Source organism: Lagopus muta, chromosome 3 (assembly GCF_023343835.1).
Source record: "Lagopus muta isolate bLagMut1 chromosome 3, bLagMut1 primary, whole genome shotgun sequence".
Taxonomy (NCBI): Eukaryota; Metazoa; Chordata; class Aves; order Galliformes; family Phasianidae; genus Lagopus; species Lagopus muta.
In genome coordinates this window covers 35527767-35548950 of record NC_064435.1, presented here as the reverse complement: position 1 = coordinate 35548950, position 21184 = coordinate 35527767, and the positions used below count along the sequence as shown (strand labels likewise).

Genomic DNA, 21184 nt, shown 5'->3' with positions numbered 1-21184 from the left:
CCTTACCAGTCTCAGACACCTTGACTGCGGAAGAGCTTATTATTTGAATCTTTGGTAGCTGGAACAATCTCCTTTGCCCAATTTAAGATAATACCTGATTTTTCTGCAGTTATTAATTTAAGTAAATGTGTGGGAAGTTTATTTTAGATCACTTCTAGAACCATGGAGTAGGACTTCCTCTGCTTCCTGTTCAAAGAATTAATTCTTGATACACGTTTTAATTAAATGACAATGAAATTGCTTTTTTAGCAGTGAAGTCTATGGAGACATAGAATATGCACTGTGTTTTGTACTTGGTATGATGGTTCTTCTACTGGACAGGAGCTCCAATGCACAGTTACCAAATAAATGATAAACATTTGCAATTTCCTTTCTCCCTCCTAATGATCTACTTTCATGTTAAAATTATGTAGGTGAAGGGGAAGTAAGTTATGTTGTTTTCCTTTTAATAATTGAAACCATTTTTTTATTTCAATTTCTTCATCTTAAATAATAGTGAATTAGAGGATTTCATGCTTTTTTCCCTGTCTGTCTCCTAGGAAACTGATCTCATGACCTTTAATATCTCAATGCACCGTTCTTGGTGGCGAGAGCACGGGCCTGGCTGCATACGAAGAGTGGTGCGTCCTTCTTCTCCTGGCATCCTAGATGATTACTCCTATGTCTCTGTGACAGGCTGCATAATCGATTTCCAGTACCTAGAGGTCATTCACAGCGCTATCCAAATACTCCTCTCTGTAAGTCCCTATTTCCTTTTGTACTCAGATTCCAGCGAGATCTTTTTGCATTCAGAGTTCAGTTCTTGAGTGCTTCTTTCTTGATAGGGTAATGTAGCAGTTAATGAATAGCAGCACAGATTTGGAACTGTGTTATATTTTGAATTACAGAATGATAGTCACATTATTAAACCACTATTCTTTTTGCTTTTATCTTCCAAGGCTCTGTATAGGTGACAAATTGGGATAGTTCCTTTTTTGATCTTCGCTGGGAGAGGTGAAAACTGTCTGAAGTTCTCAGCTCTCATTCATTCAGGCGTGCAGAAAAGGAGAGCAGACTTGTCCAAAATTAGTTTGCCTAAACCCTTCCGAAGTTCACAATTGCTGATATTATTTATTCTGTCCTGAATGTAAATATATTTTACTTGATAACACCTTAGCTTCTCCCAAAGTGAGATATAAATGTGACACTTGAAAAAGGCCAGAGAAATGTTAGGAATGAGAGTACTCATATTTAGCCATGTTACCTGTTCTTTCCTGAGTCTCTGGGTTATCACAGTACTCTGCTTTTGCGATCCACTTCTTGTAGTGGCAATGCCAGTCAAATTGCAAGTAATAGAAGTCATTAGAGAAGGTCTGCTGTCTGTCACACAGCTGTTGAGCTCTGCCACGAGTTGCTAGGTATCTGAGGACTGTGGGCAATGCTGGGAAGTAATGGGTCTGGATGAGTTACTTTGAGAGCAGAAGACCAGTCTTAGCCACAGCCTTTCCTCAAATTCCTGGTTTTGCTTAAGCTCAAAAGTTTGGCTGGCACAAACTTTGTGTGAACTCCTAGAAGTGGTATCTGTTTCATCCTCTACATAGTTAGAAGTGGTACAAAGGAAATGGTCCATCAGAAGTGACTGCATGTAAGTCTGATACACCTCAGATATCTGCATCTATTCTGAGAAACAAATGCTTGTGGTTTGTGCTCCTAACCATGACCACCAGTTCTTGCTGAATAGCATGGAAAAGGTTATGGTTTCCCGTCCAGGCCTGCTGGTGAGACATGCTCCATTAAATGATCAGCAAGAAAGGTCAGATATTCCTAGTATTCCTAGTCGATTCAGTACTTCAAGCTATTGTGCTAACTGACTGCAAATACCGCCACTAGCAAAGTAAGAGAGATTGGCAGATTTCATTTATTAGTTTGAAATTTGGTTTGAAATTAGTTTGAATTTTTTTTTTCTCAGCAAGTTTGCTGACGACACCAAGCTGTTGATACGGTAGAAGAAAGGAATGCCATTCAGAGGGACCTTGAGAGACTAGAAAGGTGGGCCTGGGTGAACCTGATGAGGTTCAACACAGCAAAGTACAGAGTTTTGCACTTGGGCCGGAGAAATCCCAGGCATCCATAGACTGGAAGGAGCGGTCCTTGAGAGCAGCCCTGTGGAGAAGGACCTGGGGGTCTTGATAGATGAAAAACTTATCATGAGCCAGCAGTGTACCCTTGCAGCTCGGAAGGCAAATGGTATCCTGGGCTCCATCAGAAGAGGAGTGGCTAGCAGGGACAGGGAGGTGATTGTCCACCTCTACTCTGCTCTTGTGAGGCCCCATCTGGAGTACTGTGTCCAGGTCTGGAGCCCCCAGTACAAAAAAGACAGGGAGCTGTTGGAGAGGGTACAGAGGAGAGGCACAAAGATGGTCAGGGGACTGGAGCACCTCCCCTATGAAGACAGGCTGAGGGAGCTGGGCTTGTTCAGCCTGCAGAAAAGAAGGCTGTGGGGTGACCTCATTGCAGCCTTTCAGTTCCTGAAGGGAGCCTACAAACAGGAGGGGAGTCAACTCTTTGAAAGGGTTGATAACAGCAGGATAAGGGGAAATGGTTTTAAGTTGAGGGAGGGAAGATTTAGGTTGGATGTCAGGGGGAAATTCTTTACCCAGAGAGTGGTGAGGTGCTGGAACAGCCTGCCCAGAGAGGTTGTGGATGCCCTGTCCCTGGAGGTGTTCAAGGCCAGGTTGGATGGGGCCCTGGGCAGCCTGGTCTAGTATTAAATGGAGAGGTTGGTGGCCCTGCATGTGGCAGGGGGGTTGGAGATTCATGATCCTTGAGGTCCCTCCCAACCCTGGCCATTTTGTGATTCTGTGATTTTTCTCAGATTTTATTTTTCAATGTAATGACATATTTTGAATGGAATGAATCATTCATTCATTTAAATGAAGTCTGAGTGCTGTCATAGATGGTTACAGGTCCTTCAGTAGAGAGAGACAGAGAAGTAGAGGTGTTGAGCTAGCCCTGTCTGGTAAGGGATGCTTTGGCTGCATGGTGATAAAAGCTTTGAGTCAGGGGAAAAGCAAGCAGGTGGATATTATTATGGGATTCTGCTGTTGTTCATCCTAATCAGGGTGAACCAGCAAATGAAACGTTCTATAAGCAACCGGAAGTCTTATGGTCACTAGCCCATTGTCTCATTGGCACCTTCAGCTTTCCTGAAGTCTGCTGGAAATACATTACAGCAAAGAGTAAACTGTGTTGGAGATTCCTGTGGTGTGTGGAAGATATCTTCCTCAGACAGATGGTGAGACAACCCACTAGGGAAGATGCCCCACTTGTCCTATTTTCTGCAAACAGAGAAGCTCTTATGGGTGATGTGATAGCTGGAGGCTGTCTTGGCAGAGCAATCATTAAATGATAGGTTGTTTTTGTTTTGTTTTGTTTTAATGTTAACTGAAGAAAGGATGGCAGTTAGCAGAACTGCTACCTTGGATTTCTAGGGGGCAGGCTTCAGCCTATTTAGAGAGCAGGATCATAGAATCCTTTGAGAGGTGATTCTGAAAGGCAACAGAGTCCAGGCAGGCTGGACATTCAAGATTGAAATCTTACGGGCACCATGCTCAAGAAATTGAGCCATCGTGAAATGCTAATGCAGAAAAATACAAAAAAAAGATGTAATAATTTCTGCAGCATTACATAAAGCATAAGATGTCCATTTCTTGTGTGGTGAATTATTGCCTGGAACAATCATAAACAAATTCTGTACATAATACATAGCAATTTCAAAATGAGACAGGGACTTATAAGACTTGACTGGGAATTAAAGTTGCCAGGTTCAGATATTGCTTTTGACTGATATACACAATGTTAAAATATGCAAAGTAGGGTTTTCCTCCAGTCTTATTATCTTGCTTATCCCATCTGCGAGACACTGTGATTAGCATAGGAGTCTGTACTTCAGTTTCCATTCTGAGTTGTAATTTAGCCTTATTTAATTTATTGTCACACAGGACAGAAGTCACCACCTAGATTATCAGTCTTACTTCATTTTCCTCTTATTTTCTGTTGACCCAAGAAGGTTCCCATTCATTTCAGATGCATAACTGTTTTGTAATTAGGATAATAATTTCAGTTGTTAGTTAAAATGTCCTTTTACAGTATTGAAGAGTTGCTAGTAGGCTGGCTATGTGTAGCCCTTCTTATTTTTCTTCTCATTGTGTCTAGTCCCAAAAGTAGAACATTCCTTTTTGAACCTTACAGCCCACTTAATTTTCATAACATTTTTATTTTGCAGAAGTAGCGTAACAAACCATTTTATAATGTAACAAAAAATTTATTGGCATAACAAATCATTTTATCATGCTAACCCCTGTCCAAATGACTGGAAAAGTATGCAATTCCATTTGATAGGGAGTCAGAGCCTCAGTAACAAGAAATCCCTCTAGGAGCAAATATTGGATACCTGTCCAGGTATTTAATTCACTGCAGTTCTCCATTTCTGAAGAGTGACTTTGTATTGAAATCTTTATTTTCTTTTTAAACTGGTATGAAACATTTTTATATGCACAGAGTTCTCCAGCTGTAACTACATTAGACCCTCCTTTGAAGAATATATTACATAATCATTTATTTAATTCTAACACTCTAAGGCTCCTTCTGTATTTGCTCTATAGTTGTTTCCAAAGAAAATATATTTTACCAGTGAAACAGTAGTTTTGTATCTCATTCTTTATTGTACATGACTATTGAAATGAATTGAGTATTGAAGGTTTAAGTACTTCTTTAGATTGGGGAAAAATCAAGGGAAATATGGGAGAGTGAGATGCAATTAAAAATAAATATATTTAAATTGTGTGTTTAAAATTTACATTTATTTTATGCGTAGTGTATCACTTTGTTATAAATATCTGTGCAGTAGCTTTAAATTTAAAATACAAGTTTCTTTACTGAAACCTGAAGTTTTTGAGAATAAATGTATATTCCAGTCAAAATCAAGGCATTTTAGTGGTTTTGAGAAGGGTCTTTACAGGGAGTTTTGTAGTAGATGCTGAAGCTTATATCACAGTAAGTTTGTTCACAGCTGCACTGCACCAAGCCAAGGTTCATGGGCGTAGTTCTGGAATTAGCAGCAGAATAATTTCATCAGTTCTGAAAATGCAAAACGAATTAATGTTAGCAGAGTGAAAAGCTAACACTAGAGTGCTTCAAGGGACACAAGTTGTAACCTTCTCATGTCACTGCACTGCACAAGGTGAGCCTAACTTTCCACTGAGGTCTAATGACAGTACTCTTTGCTGTGTGGTAGAGCTATACCTAAAATCTAGAACATTGAAGGGAAAAAAAGATATAAGAGGAAAAAAAAGAAAAAAAAAAAAGGAAAAAAAACCAACACCAAAACACTAAAAACTCAAAGCACTCAATATGTTTGGTATGTTACTGATGACCAAAACCAGGATATTTTGAAGAAAAGCACTGCTTTACTTAGCAGAGGTACATCTGGTGATCTTGTATCAATTAGTATAGCTCCTAGGTGACAACAGGACCTATAAATGATGAACAGTCACCAAAAAAACCCACAAGTCAACCAACCAAACAGGAAACACTCCTGGAGAGTTACCTCATTTTCACTGCATTACAAAGCCAGTCAAATATGTGATTTAGTGAAATAAAGAAAAATGAAGCTTATCCATAGTGGTGCTGAAAGCAGCAAGTATACTGGCCTAAGTTAAAGTCAAGCAGTAATCAACAGGGGATAACTTAATTGCTAGAAGTACAACCACCATACAACCAGAAAAATTACTTCCTTTCTGCAGAATTACTGTATGTAATGAAGTTATAATATCACAACTATTAGAACAGTCAAACCTACTCAAAAGTAGTAAAATTGGGATTTGCATTCTGTAACCACTGGATAAGTGAGCAGTCTGTCCATCTTACCTACACACATCACTGAAGTATGCCTAGGAAAATGGGTGTTGAGGCCAACTGACTGAGGGCAACTCATGTCTACGCTGTTGGTCTCAGTCTCCAAAATACACTAGACCCTTCAAGCCACTCAGCAGGAATAATACTGGGATTGTTTTTCCAACCAAACCTGTGCTGGGAACAGTTTGGGAGAATACTGTCTGCTGTCTGGAACAGGCTGAACTCAAGCCATGTGGCAGCATGGGTGACTGCATGCCAGTGCCAGGAACACTCTCAGGCATACAGGAATTTCCTTCTATTGATGCAGTCGTGGTGGGCAAATCTCCAGCTGCAATTCATTCCTCAGGGCGGACCTAGGAAGGATCTGGCAAGTAGTTAAAAGGCTCTGTTTAGTTAAAGGAGTATATAAATCTTTGGTTAGCACCAATATTTTACTTTTTTTAATCTCATGCACAGAAGCTAGTGATCAACCTTTTTGACATGATTGAGTAGGATGACGTGACATCCAGCAATTACAGAGATGTTTTATGACAACACACAATGTCAGACAGTCAATACTGGGCTGATCTCATGAATTGAAATCCTTACTAATATCCGTATTGGTGAATAGCTAAAACCAGTGGTTTTCAATTCAGAAGCATTCTATTCTATTAAGCGCTTCCACCAGCCTTGTATGGCACTGTGTGAGAGACACCTCCAGCCCTGTGTTAAGCCATATGTGTCTGTCTTGTGTCAGTAGTTCTGCTGGCCTCTCTCCAAATGGAGAATTGAGTATGGAGCTGGGGCTTTGTGTTGATAAGGATTGCATTTCTGTGCTGTTTATGAATGTTTTGCCTCTTAGCATGTTTCATCTGATGTATACTTTCTCAGCTAGAAAAAAAAGCTGAAAATACTTTGAGCTTTGGGTGTGAAGCCAAAGATTGAGAGAGATGTTTAATTTATTCTAGGAATTGATTTCATTTATACTTGGCCTCATTATGGCCCCCAGGAAAGGTCTGGTTTTTGCATAAATAGTGGATTGAAGATGGTATCAAAAGCAGTTGTTTTAGTCTAAAATCTTTACTGTAGAGCTCATTGGGGCTAAAACTATTAAAGAGCCTGAAGTAGGTGTTTACTTGGGTTGATGCATGCAATCAGTCTGGTACAGGAACACATCTAGTGTGTGTACAGCAATGTGGCAGTGTGGAGGCAGCTTGCACTCCTCTATAGTAGTTGGAGGTGGAGGACTTCATGTCTGGATATACCTAATGGTTATTTTGCATGCAAGAGATAATAAAACCACATTTAACTGGACACTGTCTCCCAGGATTTAGATTAGGCAATAAGAATACGTCCTGATAATAGCTCTCCCCAGTGCACTTTTCAATTCTTGAACTTACCCATATTGTGCTTTCTCTAGGCAATGGACTTGTAAAGCAGCTTTCAATACAGTGTCTGAATGTTTGGTAATGTGTTCAGTGCTGGTAGAATTGCAACCTCTGTGTGTTACATCATAACATACACTCTGTATGTTAATGAGATTTATGTACTCACTATCATTAAAAATTGTATGAAACATTCATACTTACTGATGAAATTTTATGCCACGCACTTTTAAAAATCTCATCTTTCTTAGATTTGTCATCCTTACATTTTCAGATTATCTTGTTTTAATTAACCAGATAGGGTCATTTGAAATATACTGAATTTTTATTATTATTATGATTGTTCTTAATAATGCTGTCATCCCTGCCATAAAATTAGTTTGTTCTTCTTATTTTTTGAGGGATTAATTTCTCTTATTTTTGTCATAATTATATGACAAAATGACCAGAACATGCAATGTCACTTCTGTAGAGAAATGAAAAGCAATTGTCACCAGCCATTGTTTCATAGCTTCCCCATGGGATTGCCTCACTTTGGGAATTATTTATACCCTCCCACCTCCAAAGAATCTGCCAAATGTTGATTTTGTAATACTGCTATGAATTATGACATTTGTTAAATTTAAATGCTTTTTTCATCAGAGAAAAATACAATTTAATTAACAACTTTATTTAGCACAGTAGACATTAAAATGGAGTTTATGATTCTTGTGTAAATAATTAATCAAGTGAAACATTGTGAGTATTGAACTGTAGAGAGGGTAAGTGTAGAAGCATTGCCAGAGTTACTTAATGATGTTCAGATCATTGACCAAGCTTTTACTACTGAGCCATAAGTCTCAATCCTTTTTAGATTAATTTGGATGGCTCTTCCTGTATCTCCAGTGTTAAGAACTGCCTTCTCCATGCTGCTGTAAAAGCTCCAGGAGTTGCTCTGAAAGAGGTTGTAAAGGGGTTTTTGCTCCTCCCTTCTGGCAGTCAGAGCTACAGCTTGCTTCTTATTCATTTAGATATAACAAAAGGGCTAATTATATCGATATGTGATGGGGTGCCTCCAAGGTACTGCAGCAGTCTGCTTTTGCCCATTAGTTATGGCCGTGTTATTTTTATAATTGGACAGAAAAGGATGCTAGGGAGCACATCGTGTACGCTGCTCTCCAAAGAAAAGCCCTGGAGGGGCTGAGACCGGTGCTCAGCCAGGTTCCTTACTCTCTTTCCGTTTCCCCGAGTGACGTGTGATTGATTAAGAAAGCCAGTCAACATCAGCATGTGATAGAAAAACATGAGGCAATTTACTGTTAAGGGCTACAGGAACGGTGCATGAGTAAAATATAGTAGTCCTAAAGGTATTACATCTCTCCTTGAATGTTTGCTTGTAACTTTCAAATTGCAAATAGTTTGCAAACAAAGAATTGTGCAAGTGGCATAGAAAATTAACTTTGCTCTGTCTGCAGAGCTCAACTTCAATGTTTTTCCAAAAGGGGGTGTCATGGTTTCATGGTTTTTCATCACTATTCCAGGGGTGACAGGAAGTATGAAAGAAATACCTAATAATAATAGCCAGGAAGATCTGTCTTCTCCAAGATTCATTAGTAATTTAGAGTGATAACCAGATTATTAAAAGTCAGAAGAACTTACTCAGCCTGGGCAGTTTTACAGGAGCTTTACAGGAGCTTACAGGAGCTCCTTTGTACAGGAGGAACAGACTGCAGAGAAGATAGCTTATACCAACCTGTGGCTTTGTAGTAGCTGTCTCATACATTTATTGCAATCTCTGCCTTGTGCAAATTCTCCAGTGTTTGTAGGATTAGATCAGGGCTGCATAGAGCCCACTTGTCCTTTGCCAATATCAATCCATCAGTGTTGAAAGATATACCTTCAAGAGAAATGAAGTTAGTGAGTGACTGTATCTGCACCAGTGTTCTAAAAATTGCTTGTCCTTTACTGTTAGTTTTAGTTAGACCCATTGTGCTTCGCAGTGAATAGGTTGGAAAACACACAAGTATGTGTGCCTAATTAGCAGTCTGAATAAATAAAGTAACTGCCTGAGACAAAAGCAAGAAAAGTATATGGCTTTTTGCCATCTGAGCTTTCCTTCCATGGGAAAGGAAAGCTCGTTTAAAAGGAACTGGAATCACTGATAATATACCTACTTACATGTCCATTTATTCATTAACTGTTATGATGCAGGTTTGCGAAAGGATTAGACAACACTCGAAGTGCAGCTGGTTAAAGGTGAGGGGATAGGGGACAGCAGTTTAAGCCCTGGCAATATGGCAGTGTCTTCGCCTTGTCAGCTAATCAATATGAGAACTAAATTGTTCTAGACATATTGCAGGACTTGATATAGATCTGTTTTCTGTTGACATGAAAATTACTAGGGCATTTTTCCAGCATCCTATATGAAAAAATCAATGAAATTGTGAAAATATTATGAAATGTGTTCATTTACAAGAAAAAATATTTTAAGTAAAAATGAAAGCCCACTTAATTTTAAGTTTTAGAATTTCATGAATGTTTCTATGTAAGTAGCACAGAAACATGAGAGGTAAATAGAAGATTTGGAAAATAATTTACCTTCAACTTTTGCTTGAAATTACCTTTCTGTGATACAAGCACTATAATAAACGATACGTCTGCATCTTAGTCATGATAATTCTGTCAGATATTTTCATTCAGATCTATCTCCAGGGTTTTTCAAGTTAACCTGAACTGACACTGAACTGGGAGTTGCAGTGGCCCAGCACACAGTAAGCCCAGTGGCTGCTGGTTCCAACACAACACGTTATCCCAGCAGACAGACAGAGGTAGCGGAAGTGGTAAAGACATCAATCAGAATACTGAAACCGTGGTATTCTGGGGATTTGAAAATTATAAGGGAAAGAACTGTCTGTGCTGGAAAAAAGATTAGCAATTATGTTATTTTTTAGGGAATGAGGAAATTCAACATTCCTCAGGTAAAAATCAAGCAATATTTTCTTTGGACTTCAGGAACACTCCATTGACCATATGCTCTGTTAGCTGTTTGGTGTGCTACTGAGATACCAAAGATCCTGGAAATTCCTGCTTAAGCAATAGCACAGCGCTCCAAAGATGTTCCTCTTCATGCCTCTCCAGATACCACCAAATTTTCAGGCACCTCTGCGGCAACCAGTAGATGGTGGCTTCTTTGGAATTATATTAGCACCTTTCTGTTGAGCTTAAATACAGACAGCCCTGCTGTGTCCCCAGCTGCATACTGTTATCACATCCACTCCATTTGTAAAGCTGATACGCCACTCATGGAAATGAGCTCCTTCTCTAGGTGAAGTGCTCATGTGGCTGAATAGGTTTTGCTTTTTCTAATTGATTTTTAGATGCAAACACGTTTTTAAATAATGAGAAGGTGTTTTGCCAAGATGGGCTGATTTCTTAGCCTGAATGTGCATGTCTACTGTAAAGAAGGCAGGCATACTATCAGCAAGCCTCACACTGCAGTCTTGCTGATCCGGACAACAATAGATTTGTGCTTGCTAGTAGTCATCAGAATATTTCCTTCTGCTTACAATGTTGCTAACCATGTGAGTGGTCTTTCTTATATTGGGGAAAATATTCACTGATTAAAAATCATATCTGTGTGAGCTGTTCACCAATGGAACATTTTTCTTTTAATCATGGACTGAATTTGCAGCCTAGCTCTGACATTAAAATTTGCCACCTGAACGTGACCTGACTATTTCTATTTCTCCCTCTTGACTACAATCCCAGATGATTTGTAACACCCTCTAACTGCTGCAGTAACACTGTCCTAAGGAAATGTGGAAACACAGAGCTGGAATTTCACTAAACAAGCAGTGAAACAACTGAGACTCCTTGAGGTTTGAGGGCATGATTTGTCTTTCACTGAGGAAAAAGGTCAATATGCATATGTGCTCCTCTCAGAACTACTCACAGAAAGACAAGGTGTTCTTGAAAAATGTCTTTTGATTTTTAATTTTTAATTTTGATTTGATTGATTCCATAATATATCTGTTTATCTGTTCTTTGTTCATACTCTAGTATTGCAGAAAGTGTTGTAAAACTTAGTCTTGCTGCCAGACTTGTTCTTTTGCTCCATCAGTGCCTGAGTGCCTTTCAGAGAAGATGGTGCTGCAACACTGTGATTCACAAAAAGAAGGAAGTGAAGGATGGAGGAGTTATAACCCACAAGACTCATTCACATTGGTTGCAGATTGTAGTATCTAGATAACAGTGGCAATGCAACATAAATACAGTTAAGGCACAGGTTTGTGAGTGCCTAAGAAGTGGTGCCTTCCTATATCACAGTAGTAGTGAAGGTAGAGATGCATGATGAATTTTTCTTTTTTTAACTTCTATTTGTTTTTTCAGTGGTTGTCAGGCTTGCCTAAGAGAAAAGGCAATTTTATTGCGCTTTTATAAAGCAAAAGAAATGAGTTTCAGGTTGTGGAATGAAAATGGACAAACAGAAGTGAGAAGGATGGTATTTTAGGTTATGGCTAGGAATACATTTGTGTAAGGATTGTTGTGTTCTCTGAAGGTACATAATAGACAGAGACAGAGTAAAACTGATGCTTGAATAATTTCTTTGCAGTGGTTTGATTATGATTTGAACAGGTAAGATTGCTAGTGGTCTTGAAAGGGAGACTGATGTGAATTACTTTCAGCTTGTAAGTTTTCTTCGCATGTCAGTAACAATTCTGAGAGAACAAAATCACCTTAAGGTAGAAGCCTGAAAAGTAAATTCATTTCTTCTTGCCCTTGGAGAATAGACAGAAAGCTTCAGCTGAAACAATTGCCCACATGGAAAAAACAGAAATTATGAATAATGGTGTTTCTCCACAATTCTGATGTTAGTCTGAATCAAAATGATAATTTAATGAATGTGTTGTGAAAGACCATCTTAGTTTCAGCTGGGATGGAATTCTTTTCTTCAGAGAGTCTGGTACGATGTTATGTTTTGGTTCTAGGAGAAAAACAATACTGGTACCACTCTGATGTTTATAGTTGCTGGTAAACAGTTTTGTATAGAGCCAAGGCCTTTCACAGCAAATGGCTCAAGGAGGGCCCAGGGAACAGAGTTAGGACAGCTAACTTAGACTGGCCAAGGAACATTCCATATCATATGCCATCAAGCGGAAGGAGTTTTGAAGGGGTTGGGAGTTCATCGCACTCTCTTCCATTGCTCAGTGAGCTAGCTGGGCCTTGGTTGATGGGTGGTGGGCAATTGCTTGTGCATCGCTTTTTACATACATTTATATATGTATCTATCCATAACTATTTTCCTTTTCTCAATCTTAGTAAATAGTTTTATCTCAACTCATGAGTTCTGCTTTGTTTTTTATTTTTCACTTTTTCCCCATCCCACTGGGAGCAAAAGCGAAGTGAGCCAGCAACTGTGTGGTGCTGAGCCTCCATCTGAACTTATGACATAAATAAAGATTTTTCAAGAAATCATTTCTAGTAATGCAGAAACAATCTAGCTTTCTTTTCTTTTAACTTTTAAGTAAATTTTTGCTATGTTTAATTGATGATCACTATGAATTAAAAATCACTGTGTAACAAACAACCTCTTAAAAGTACACTATCATTTCCTTTTTCACTTGTAATTAGTTTATTTTTATCCTTTTGATTATCTTAAAATGTACTTGACATTAATACACGTGATTTTATACAAAATAAAAACATTTAAAATACAAAGATCAACGTAGAAAATTAAAACTACGTTGTGAACACTTATATCAGGGTAGCTGAATTGTTTTTTCAAGGAAAGAGAACACTGATTTCTGGAGTGAATTTTCAAGAGTGAAGTCACACATCATAGGTATTTGAAATACCCTCTCCATCACCTGTAGGCTTTCTTACAAATTTGATTCCACTACCTTGATACTGATTTTATTTTTACTCAGGCAAACAGGAATGAGCCACTAATTTCACCATTTCTTCATGGTGAAATACCATGACATACCAAACATATTGCATGAAAATGCCTTCCCTAAACAAGCTCGTAGAGGAGCAATAATTTTGAGTCTAGAATACCACTGGACAAAGCCTCAAGTTTATTTTTCTTTTCAGCATTACTTTTTTATTTTCTTTACCTGGGAGATCTGGATGAACTATGTACAGGAGCATCTGTTACCTCACTGCCAATGTCACTGAAGCTAAATCAATTTTCTCTGTATTTTGTTATGGTGCATATAATTGGGAGTAAGTGATGGGAAGCCATGCTGGGGTTTTCTCAGAAGCAGCCTCACAAGAAATCATTCCTGCTAGAAAAAGAAACTATATTTTTATGGTCTTTTGTCTGAAAGGACTCTGACTTAGGCTTTGCTAGTAATATCAGCTAGCCCAGACTATTTCATCTAGCTTATTTTAGAAAGAAACACTAGAAGTTTTGAATATGGAAGATTAGTTCATTAAAAATAATCATATATAAAATAAAAAAAAACAATAAACTGAAGTAATTTACTTCAACACCTTTGTCCTCTGAAAATCCCTTTCCCATGCAAAATGAAAAACATCTAAGACTACGGATGCATCCCCAGATTTGCTGTATAGGTTGCCTGATTTCATGAAGGACCAAAGGGGTAACAGCATGATAACATTCATTTCAAACTACCAGCAACTGCATATCAAACCATCTGAAGAAATAACATCATCTAGAAAAATACTTTCTCACTTAAAGCTTCCTAACTTGCATTTATCTTTGTGCTTGAAGTTATTTGAACAATAATGATGTTGAAAAATGCTTCATTTGTAAACCCTTCCAAACTGTTTCTATTTCATGTTAATATTCCCACCCTTTTCCTGGGACACAGAACATTCAGTGGTAGATGTAATGATGAGAACTGAATATTTTAGGGTCCCTTCTTGAGCATGAGCAGAGATTAGTTCGAAGAGAAGGGCCTGAGCTGTTAGATGAAGAGGTACCAAACCTGTTCTGCTCACTGTCTGCTGTCACTTGGGTCCTTATCACAAAGAAGTGAAAGAATTTTGCAATTGCACTTGTTCCTCTCATTTGAGCAAGCCACTGCCGGCCCATGCCCATGCAGCTGGACAACAAGGAAACTGGGGACAGGATGCCTGCACTCAAGCCTGTTTTTCAGGCTCAGGGGCCAGAAAAGGCAAGAATGTTCTTTGGTTTGGAATCTGACCTTGATTTTATTGACATCTGCATTCCAGACTCAGTGACTATGACTGTCATATGCCTCAGAAACAATTTAATTCATCTTGCTTCTCCTGTTTCATCACCAACACGTGCTCCACAAATTAGGGGCTCCATGATGTACAGAAGAATTTTTGAGCATGCTAGAGACTGATGATTTCCATCCAGAGAGAAATTGAAGCACTCTATCACATAAAATAAGTAGAACATGAAGTAAAGAAAAATATCCTCAAATGAGTTAAGAACTTTGTAACTTACCCTGCTGCAGACAAACTGGACTTCTGAGGGAGATTGTACAGAAATTTTTCAGAGAATAAATGTCTTTGATTCTGCTTTTACTTGAGGAAAATTAAAAATGCAAACAAAGCAAGAGGGATGTGGGATTATCTATGCAGCTTTGAAGTGGCAGTTGGAGTGAATCCATTCTTACGATCCAACATATTCAAAACAATAAAGATAAAAGTGATGCTTTACATGGAACATCATCTGTGCCTATAGCATATGTAAAGACTTTGCCTTGAATATGTTTTGCATATTTCCATGGTGAATTAAAACCTTTTTTGAGACAGAATTCCTTTCATTTGAGGAAACAGAGGCTCTTGAGAATGAAAGTACATCTGCACAGTATAGACTTACTTTCCCACTCCTTTCATCTCTTAGTTTTCTGTTTCCAATTTGTTGCTGAAATCAGCATTTCAGTCTATGGCTCAGATTATGATTTTCTGATACACAGAAATAAGAATTTTCAACAGAAAATAAACTGAATACTTGTGAAGAACCAGAACATGTACAAAAAGAAGGCTGAATTTGAATGTTTACGCTTTTCAGAAATAGTAGACCTTGTCAGTTGCCCCAGTCATGAATACACTAAGTCAAAATTCACATCCTATGCCTGGTTCACATAGCTTCCTTTTTAGTTTAATAAATAAATAAATAAATAAATAACAAAAACAGTATTCCTGTCGCAATTCTGTAGAATTAATTTCTTCTTCTGTGCTTGCTCTACTCAGTGCTAGAAATTCCTACCAGGATCAAAAATATAGGATGAAGCATATAGTATGTTCATTTGTTCTTACAAGATATGTTTGTATGAATATAAACTACATTAGTATATAATTTTGTTGTTGTTGTTGTTTTTTAAGAATGTGTGCACTTCTAATCTGTAAGATGCCAGGTCCCTGAACAATTGCAGTTCCGTATTGCCAAGATCAAAGTCTAGGTGCTTCAAGGAGCTGGAGAAGAAATTAAAAAAAAAAAAAAGAATGTGTTTTCTAATTACACTCAGATACACTATATAAACAGAGAAGCTGAGCTGGTTTATATCAGAATTCATTTGGTTATTCACTACACAATGGATTTAAAAATCCCATAAATATTTATGAGTAAACTGCAGAAGGCTTACTCTTTCTTCCCACATGTGGGGATTTTAAAATGGGAACCATGTTAGTTCAAAGTAAAACTTAATGTTTTGGTTGCTACTTAATGCATTTGACCTTACAGCTCTACATCACATACTCATACTCTCTAGTCTGTTACTTACAGACAATATTTTGGGATATAATTCAAGAGGAATTTGCATATAACTACCTAACTCCCAAAGCCACTGCAGGCAGCATACATTGGAGTTGGAGAGGATATAAGGTAGGAGCTGCTTTGCACTTTGGCCTGAGGCAGCATCAGCTGGGCAGTGTGAATTAGTAATATGTAAATGCATAGTTCAGACTAAGCAATAAACCCAATAGAAAGAAATGGAAACAAAAAGGAAGAAACAGGTTAGACTTTATTGACTGGGTTTTTGCAGATACAGGGTCATTAAGAATGCTACTGCCACCTCAGTGAATCCTACAGTCTGCAAAGCTACCCTTTTCCTAAGGCGAATACCTAATTTGATTTCTGATAGCATCACATGAACAAGTCAAATTTAATATTCATATTCATTCCAGCTGAATTTATTATTAATATCTTTCAGCTGAGAGTAATTTCTATACTTTCCTCTTCTATATCTTCCATCCTTCACCTTTAGTCATAGAATAAACTGCAATTGACTCTCTTTGTAGAGCAAAAGCTTTGCTCAGTTCCCACTTTTCTCTTACTTACTTTAGGACTTTTTTTTTTTCATTTATCAGTTGTTCTAAATGAGAATTTAATCCTGGGTGTTCTTGTTTTGACATTTCTCTGTTAGTGAGCAGTTGTGCTCACATGTATATTCCACACTGAGCAGTGAGCATTGGCAAGCATCATTAACTCATTGCTCTGCTGAACCCTGAATTGAATTCTGTTGAAAGCAGAAACTCTGTTTCTGAGCTTCACAGATGTGAATGAAGCCCTTGTGCAAGCAAATGTGAGATTAAGGTGTACAGAGCCCATGGGAGGCAGGCTAACTTTTGTTGATACCCTTGCTATAGTTCTTGCAATGTTATCCTTAGTACAGCTCACATGCATCTATATTTGTGTTACGTTTCTGATGAAAGCCGGATAAAATTTCCAGTGTTGTGGTTCACATCAAGCAAAGATCTCCTTCTGCATGAAACATAACTGGAAGCTGCTGTAGGATGCCTCAGGCATGAGAGCCCTAAACAGGCATTCATCTGATGGGATCAGACCAGGGCTAGCTCAAAAGTTCAAACCAAAACAGAAGAATCTGGTATATGCGTAATGTGTTATAAGATTCTCAGGTCCAGCTGTTTTGCTGTTCACTACCTGGTGGTCTGAAGTGCTTGCTGATGTAGTTACAATCCTTATGGTTGCCTAGCTTGATAAAACACTTCCACTAGTGGATAATTCTGCCACATATAAAACATTCTGCCTAAAATTTTCCATAGTACGAGAATGACTGAAACTAATTTAGTTCTATTATCCAACCTTTTCTGAGAAAGAGACCAAGAGGAAAAGCTCCACCCTACTAATTTAAAAAGAGAAACCTTATATTGTTACATCCCTGTTGTGAAATGGGGGTTTGAAGTCTGCAGGGAGAAAGAGATAAAGAGGAATGTTCTCATGTTAAATAATTTTGTTCTCTGGCTGCACAGATATTTGGTAGAGCTCTGTTTCAGTAGTGTCTTTTAAATGTGTCAGATCTGTTCTCTGACAATTCTGTGAATGCAGAGCAGTCTCCAGCCTCAGTGCTGTTTTGCACTGTTCCCGTAGGTGAGCTGCAAAGGCCAGCAGATATTTCACTTAAAGCACCTCCTCCAGGAGTGGCCAAAATGCATCATCTTTAATCTCATGCTCTTGCTGATGACATGTGAAGAGGCAAGGTAAGCAAGAACCCACAGAGAAGAGTTAAAAATGTATGAAGAAGACAAGTGGCAAAAAAAAGGAGAAATCCTCCCCTTCTAACGTTAGGCATGCTCTTCAGAGCTAGTTCTGAGTAACACATGCACATCCTGTATGAAAGCACAGATGCTCTATTTCTTGTGTACTCTCTGCTCCATCCCTCACTATTACTGTTAAACATCTTTCTATATCAGTACCGATACTATCATTCATGCATAATCTCGCTTGACATTTCTGGGTTATCTACAGCCAGTGTGTCTGAATATAAGTGAAAGAACATTACTAATTAAGCACCAATTTTGAAATACCCCAATTCTTTTAACTTTGTTGTTCTATTCATTTATGTAGTCAGTAATTGACACTGAACTACTACATACCTGCACATATTAGGACTAATTGCCATTTACTATTTTTTTGAGAAAAATACGGGATGTAAAGATGCAAAAGAACTGCTAGCTGCTACTCAGTTGATGTGTACTGTAAAATCTAGGGCAAATTATGAAGTCTTCACAATTACTTCTTTTTCCTTTATAGTGCCTTTGGTAACTTCTGTCTCTCTGATCCTGAAAAAAATGCTGAAGGTCTTCAAAGGGTGCTGAGCACTTCCTAGATCAAACTCTTTGATATAAATGTGTTGGCTGAGTGATTCTGTTTGTATTTGTCCCTCTAGCATAATGCTGATGCTTAGCAAATGGAAACAGTATCATTTGAAGATGTGTTAAAAAAGGCCGTCCAGGAAAAAGGGTGCTCTGTACAGCAAAGGTTAGACTCCTTGTATGCAGCACACTACACAATACCATGAAAATGTTATTCCCACTGTTTCCTCTGTTCCTTTATTTGTAAAACAATTGCTTGAAAGCTGTGCTTAGATTTTATCCAGTGATATGTCTGAAAATGTATTCTGTTTAACAGATATAGCCAATTTCTTTAACTGACATTAGGCTACTGTCACACAAACAGAAGACGTTTTGTCTCAGAGGCATTCAGAAACTTCCCAGAATTTATTCAGGATAATTTAGTGGCCAAAATAAAAAGCTATCATCAATACTAAGAAACAAATTCATTTTAGAAGTAACAATCCTGAACAAGCAGGAACATATTGCATCTGACTATCATTTAGTAATTAGCATTTTGTGTTTCTTAGAACATCCATTCATTCGGGCTTTAGCATCGTGTCTGTGAATTATGATGTAGAACAAGCCAAAGCGAGGCACATGAGACCAAGCAGACTGAACAGCGATGCCTGTCACATGGGCAAGTGCTGCTGCTTTTTAAGTACCAGACAAAGATTTAAATGAGCAGGGAGCCTTCAAAGAAAGCATCAATCTAAGGAAGCAGTAAAAAAATACCCTTCTGTCATTGGTATGATTTCAGCTGAGCAGCGATACTCAACACAATGCCAAAGATTTTGAGACCAGACAAGTACAAGATATCAAAGGAATGCAGACATGGTAAAAATCCCTCATGGTATTTCGTTAAGAAGCACATCACAAAGAGAGAGGACAGCTGGAGAATAAAACTGTCTGTTTCTTTCTCCTCATTAATATATGTGATTGTGTGATTAACTTGGTTAAGTCTCATAAAATTGAGAGTATATTAACAGAGGCAAATAAATACAAATAACTATTTCCAGAATAAGCATCCCCATAAGATTCATGAATCTTATGGGAATAGACTATGATTTTTGAGACTTTGTTATGGAAGAATATTCTATGTAAGTAAATTTTAGGCAATTAGTTGTCTGCACGATTTCTTGATAGTATAAAATAAATAATTATCAGCTGGCAGTGGGTTATTCAGCCATGTTTTACATCCTGTTCTGTAGTTGTACTAACATGATTGTAACAGAAAAGAGGACTGTTAAAATGAAGTGCTGGAAGCCTTAACTGTCTCAAGGAATAAATAGCCATTCTTGTGAGATGAAGAAAAAAAAAAAAACAACACTGCTCTTAGTTTATCCATTTTCTAGCTTTATTAATATGGTTCAGTCTTAATTTGCTTACTAAAAAATCAGATTAATGTCTGTATTATTTGTATGCTAAGACATAAAAGGGCACCCTAAGAGTTCCAAGGTATCTCAAGGAGACAGAAGATATCACTTTATGCACTGAGGGATGATCAAATGATCTTTATCATCTTTTACAGATCTTTGCAGAATCTATTCTGTAATGTTTGACCATGGAAGCGATTTTACTTTTATAGTTAACATTACTCATAACTCGAAAGTTTTCCAACCAAAATTTTCTTTGCTATAAACTAGCATTAGGTTTCACATCTTTCAGGCTGAAAACACAGTAAAGTTGATTATGTTTATCTTCAGATCTTTTTCACATATTCAAAAATTGTTGTAACACATTCTGCTGTTTATTTTAGACTTCCTTAGACTGTATAAATTCTTCCAGTTGTGATGTTAGACCACTTTCCCCAAGGTCACAATCGCTGTCATTGTTCTCTGGGTTCTCTCCAATGTTACCTTAAATACAAAGCCCAGAAGAAAACATGGTGGGCAATATTGGTAGTAGGTGAACAGTTGGACCAGATGATCTTAGAGATCTTTTCCAACTGTAATGATTCTGTGATTCTGTAGTGCCTAATATACTTTATCTGCTGATGTTGTCATACCTCATACTTGGACTAAATTCCCAAATATACCATTTTAAAATTTCAGTCACAATATTTTAATAAATTATTAAGCATTGAGCCTCATTTATCAGCGGTTACTTCTGTTCTCAAGGTGTGACCACAGAGCCTTCCTATGCCTGTCTCTCATCTGTCTTACTAGCCTAAATTTTGATCATGTCTCTCTGCCAGCATTGGTGAGGCACCTACAAAGATTGTACAAAACATACAAAACAGAATTCAGACCAACTGATGTAGCTGTTAAGAATAAACAAGGTTACAGGTACATGATTTCTCATTCACATCTGAACCTTGATCTGATAGCAGACATTTTCTTGCCTTGCATATGTTATTTTGCTTCTGAGGGAATTCCTAAAAGTCACATTCTGCATTTAGAGACTTTTTAGTATGAAGAGAGGACTTTTAGTATGAAGGACTAGTATTAGAGCCCTTTTTAGTATGAAGAGAGTCAGAAAAAAATGGCATTTTCTTATATTCAGCATAGCAGCCAGAGGCAAGATGGTTTTTCAATTACTTTCTCTGTAAACAAAATATGCAGACAGTATAGATTCTCTCTTAAGAAAATCATGGTGGGAGAAGAAGCAGTCGCAAACCAGAACAGATATATCAGTACTATAGGGTTAGTCAATCCTTAGTAAATATTTGTGCAAAATGTATTATGTGGCAGCCTAATGTAGCCTGAAATTACACTGAGGATGAGAAGCAGGAATATTCTTACTGAACAAGTCCTGAACGTGACTGCTCTGTTAAAAGGCCATATTTTGCCACCTGCACAGCTTCAGAGGAGAGCTCAACAAACTCATACAAAAAACTGTGCAACAGGAACATTACCAAATGCAAGGAAAGG

The 21184-nt window shown here is 37.9% G+C and overlaps 1 protein-coding gene across 3 annotated transcripts in view; it reads left to right on the top strand.

Annotated features, from left to right (window-relative positions):
* NKAIN3 (sodium/potassium transporting ATPase interacting 3) overlaps window positions 1–21184 on the top strand; it is a 332338-nt gene that overhangs the window by 249671 nt on the left and 61483 nt on the right. For all 3 annotated transcript variants that reach the window (XM_048938779.1, XM_048938780.1, XM_048938778.1), the window contains exon 4: window positions 540–737. In XM_048938779.1, the coding sequence (XP_048794736.1) occupies window positions 540–737 (198 nt within the window). The remainder of the gene's footprint in view (window positions 1–539; window positions 738–21184) is intronic.